Raw genomic sequence first — 4886 nt, 5'->3', positions numbered from 1 at the left:
ATATATACTCTGAGTGTTTTTACTGAGTTATTTTACTAATTACTAGGCATGCTTTTTATTTCCACGCATTGTTTATACACGATGAGGTCAACTCAACTTTAAAAAAAGATAATTTATAGATTTATCTGTTCTGTAGGTCTATTCATAATGTTTTTCAGGCACTTGATCCAGAGGCCAAATATTTACAATTAACATTAGTCCTATAAGTAATGACAGAAGAGATGATCGATGTGTGAAGATACTAAACTGTCAGCGATTGAATTGTAATGTGCTTGTACGATTGCTTCAGTTTTTATACACTTAATTTGACTTGCTGTCGATGTGAAGTCACCCATGCCACCGCCATTATCCCCAGAAATCCTTAACTTGGTTAGTTGAGGTTTTGTAGTACATTACTCATTTCATGTACAGTATGCGAACATATGGTTTGCCCGTATACTGAATGGAATCCGCTATGATTATCCGCCTATTAACATTTACACACTCGCTTTATATTATAATATTGTTGATTGAGCGATCAAGAAACAATTCTTAAGCGATTTCCCTGCAAGCACTGTCATTTTACCGTTCCGATCCATAACTAAACCTATGCGTTTATCCCTAGCGCAAAAGGAGTCTCCGGGCGGTGCATCAACTTTTACAATGGATTCAGCTTCCGTGCGATACAACGCCAGGCATTTGAGGTTGCAAGGTTCCAGAGAATTTGGCTTTCGGCCCCTTCGTTACGATCATTTATTGTGTATTCCATCGTCGAACGATTCCGCTGATATCCGCCGAAAACCAGGGTCAGACAGGCCATACGTGAAGCCAACTCTACCTGAGTCTTGTGTCAGCTCCGGCTTAGAAGCAGAAACTTTAGACAAAGAGGGTAAGTGGTAGTTTTGACAGTTTTTTTAAACATACGAGATTAGCAGCGATGTTAAACATGGAAGGTAAACAACGAAGATAATGGCAGGAAGCGACGTGCGTGTCAATCATTGAATGAAATAATTAAAATTAGACATTGATATATACCATGATATGTAAATGTTTCCTTAATTAGGCCTCTGACAGTAAAGTGACATTTTCTTTATTCTTAGCCTTATTGTGAACTGGATCGCTTCACGATGTTTCTATAAACAGTACTTTGGGTGTCAGTTATTGATAATGATTTGTATGCGTTTTATCACAATATATAATGGGCCTAATAATAATAATAATAAAAATAATAATCATCATTATTATTATTATTATTATTATTATTATTATTTATATCATCATCATCATTGTTTTTATTGTTGTTATTGACAAAATTAGTGCCATTATTACTATTATTGATTAATAGACATAGTATTATTTTAATTAATTATTTTTCAGTTATCAATAATAATGTTATTATATTTTATATTTTGTTATTATTTTCCAATTATAGATGTTATTATTAATAATTATTATTAGTTGTATTATTATTCAGTATTATTTGTAATATTCTGATTCACCAAATCAATTTTATAATATCGTATCAACATTACCCATTAGATGGTAGCTATAGATAAAGTGTAATACCACTTTCACCTGAAGGAATCGGAGATGGGAGATGGTTTTGTGGTAGCAGGTACTGCAACTGTTACGTCATTGGGTTTCCCGTTTCATCTCAAATTATTAACCTTTTCTTCTCACTTCTACTCTTCTTGTTTCTCTCCCTCCCATATCTCTCCTCCTTAATTCATGAATACATTGCATCAAAATTATTACGTTAATTGTTGAAATAATAATAGAGCAAGATGGAGGTCTACAATAAATACCTCGATGGAGGAAAAAGCCATCAAAACATTAAAAAAACAAAAAAACGCAATGCGGTTACTTTTTCATATTTTTTGCTTTTTCGATAATCTTTAAAATTATATAACCAAGCATTTTATGGTATGCATGCCTCGTATCAAATACTGTTGATCAATTGCATTTCATGCAGAACTATAAAATCAAGTGTATATTTTCCTGTCTTTCTTCTTGGACATTCTTCAGATTTGTCACATTCAATATGGGGATTGTTAGGCAACATGACTGTCTAATCACTTTGTGATGAGGTCTGATATTACCCCGCGTCCATCATTTATTCTAAATATCTTTTCTTGTTTGTTTGACAATTGATCATCTGCAGCGCTTACATTATTAACATTGCGCATTATAAATACTGATTTGATTTAGTTTACATATAGCTGTAAGGGTAGAAAAAAACATATCCATTGTTGGTGTGTTTTAGTTTAATGTGTTCTGTTATTGTTTAATTGAGGGTTATGTTCACGTACAGAAATAGTTTTGCCGGATTATTTATGAGACAAGTTTGCTGTATCATTGCTATAAAATTCTCGCGACCATTACATTAATCTGAAGTTCGTGGGGTCGAATTTCAATAATAGAGACAATGAGTTTTTTTTTCTTCTAAAAATCTATTTAACGTCTTCATACATCACTGATAGAGATGCTTCGCATTAACACATTTAATATTGATATTGTTTAATGGATATACCAGCCACATTGGCTTCAGAGCTCAGTTGATACAGCAACCGAACTGTAATATGACAGTCTTTGGTTCGAATCCCTTGGAAACAATATGCATAGGAGGCCTACCCGCTACTATGTTAAACCCCTAATGTTTTCTTGATTATCACTGATGGAGATGGTTAATACTAGACCTGTGGTAATACGTTGGGTTATTGATTATTAGAAAATGCTTAAATTAACTAAGTTTGTAAAATAAGTTACATCAATAAATTAATGAGCACGATAAAATACAGTAGAATAAAACTAAAAAGCATTTTGTTCCTAATTGTCTTATGAATTTTGGTATTTTATTAAAATCTTCAGTCCTACCAAATCAGTTATACCGTAACGTAAGAGAATTTTAAAAAATCCCATATCGTTTGGAATCCAAATGCTAATTGAAAAAAAAAAAACGTGTGTTTCTTCAAGAATTTTTTAAATCATAGAATGACCAGTTGGTATCTTGTATGTATTTTTAATACATATCCTATTACTTTATCCTAGTACTTTATATTATGTATGTTGTCATAGGCTTATATATTCATTATATCTGTAGGTCCAAACAATTAAAATGGCTGCATTATTCATAGTTACAATCAAATAAATAGAGACTATTTTAGTTGTTTATAATTGACATTCGTAATTTACTTTTAATTAACTTTTAGCAATGTTTGGACATGTTGGTATGATTTATTTCATGTGTTTCCTGTTCTCATTGGCTTCAGAAGATAAACTATTGTTATTTTTTTTTCTCCTATGCAGTTTCTTATGTTTCTGTACAGAATTTTTTGGTCACTTTCCGTGCTTGAATCTCTTCAAATTTTGTCCAACCATAGATCATATCAAAAATGTGTATAAAATTACGTCATTCTATACATTTTTAATATTAATAAACGGCTAAAAACTTGCATATTAACGCAAAGTGCGTTTTCTGAAGCGTTTGAAACTTGTTACAATGTAGGTTGAACGCTATAAAAGGCGTAAACAATTTTCGTACTCAACCTACGAAATGTACGGAAGGTAGATAGACCATGGAGGAATATTTCTTCCACGGATAGACTGATTATTATTATTAATATTAATAATAATAATAATAATAATAATATTATATTATTATTATTATTATTATTATTATTATATTATTATTATTATTATTATTATTATTATTATTATTATTATTATTATTATTATTATTATTATTTGTAAATAAGAAACACATAGTAATTTCTATTGCCGTCCTATCGTTTGCTATTAGCCCATCACGCGATTAGTATTCATGGATGTTGAAGTTGTTTTAATTGAAATTCCATTTCTTGTGGTGCTGTCTTAACTCCTTCGCTCACGTCAGTTATTTATTGGCATGCCATTTAAAAAATATATTTCTTGATTTGTTTTATCATCTGTTCATGCTCGTTCTTTTAAGTACTTCCATTTCCGAAAGCAAGGTCAGAAAAGAAAGTGTGTTATAATTTATTTACAAAACACACGATACAACTTCTGAAACTTATTGCATATTATTTACTAGACTTACTGTATTGTTTAACTAGTACCGGTACTATATTTTTTATCCTGTTTACACTTTTAATGTAATTAAGTTAGTGTATGATTGTGACAATTTGAAATTGAAAACTGTAGTAATAACAATAATGATGATGATTATAATAATAATAATAATAATAATAATAATAATAATAATAATGATGATAATAATAATAATAATAATAATAATAATAATAATAATAATTGTTGTTTATGATAATTGTCATGATAACGATGATCATACCATCAGAAAATAGTGCTAGTGTGTATTTTGAAAATATAATATAATAATTTTATCTAATATCCAAAACTACAACATTGATCCTATCGTGTGTCACCTTTCATAAAATTATAATAATTGGATAGGGGTACACGCATCTATGTTGATTAATACTCTTGATTAAAACAAATTGCCGGATATGAACAGAATATAATTAACTTTTTTTTCCGCACAGGCAAAAATTGCTATGTGAATTAGACTACCTTCATATGATTATACGATAACATTAACGTCACGTCCTTTTGAATGTTGAAAGTTTACCTGATGATTGATGATGGCGTTGAATGGTATCGATGATAAGTATGACGAAAAGGATGATGATGGTGATGATGATGATAATGACGATGAGGATGATGATGATGATGAAGAAGATAATGATAATGATGGTGGTGATAATAATGATTATAAATATAATTATAAGGATGACGATTATAATGATGGTTTGATGTTTGATGATAATGCTGATCATGATAATAAAGATACCAATGGAGACGTCGATCCCCTAGCACGATGACGATAGCAATGGCAAAATATAATGACAATG

The 4886-nt window shown here is 30.3% G+C and overlaps 1 protein-coding gene across 1 annotated transcript in view; it reads left to right on the top strand.

The window, feature by feature from the left end:
* The window catches only part of LOC117103872, a 39956-nt gene that overhangs the window by 18290 nt on the left and 16780 nt on the right, over positions 1-4886 (top strand). Inside the window, exon 2 of the mRNA XM_033244487.1 lies at positions 605-868. Within this exon, the coding sequence (XP_033100378.1) occupies positions 605-868 (264 nt within the window). The remainder of the gene's footprint in view (positions 1-604; positions 869-4886) is intronic.

Source organism: Anneissia japonica, unplaced genomic scaffold, assembly GCF_011630105.1.
Source record: "Anneissia japonica isolate Jap-2015-1 unplaced genomic scaffold, ASM1163010v1 scaffold3862_len378127_cov164, whole genome shotgun sequence".
NCBI lineage: Eukaryota > Metazoa > Echinodermata > Crinoidea > Comatulida > Comatulidae > Anneissia > Anneissia japonica.
This window is presented reverse-complemented; position numbering and strand designations above follow the sequence as displayed.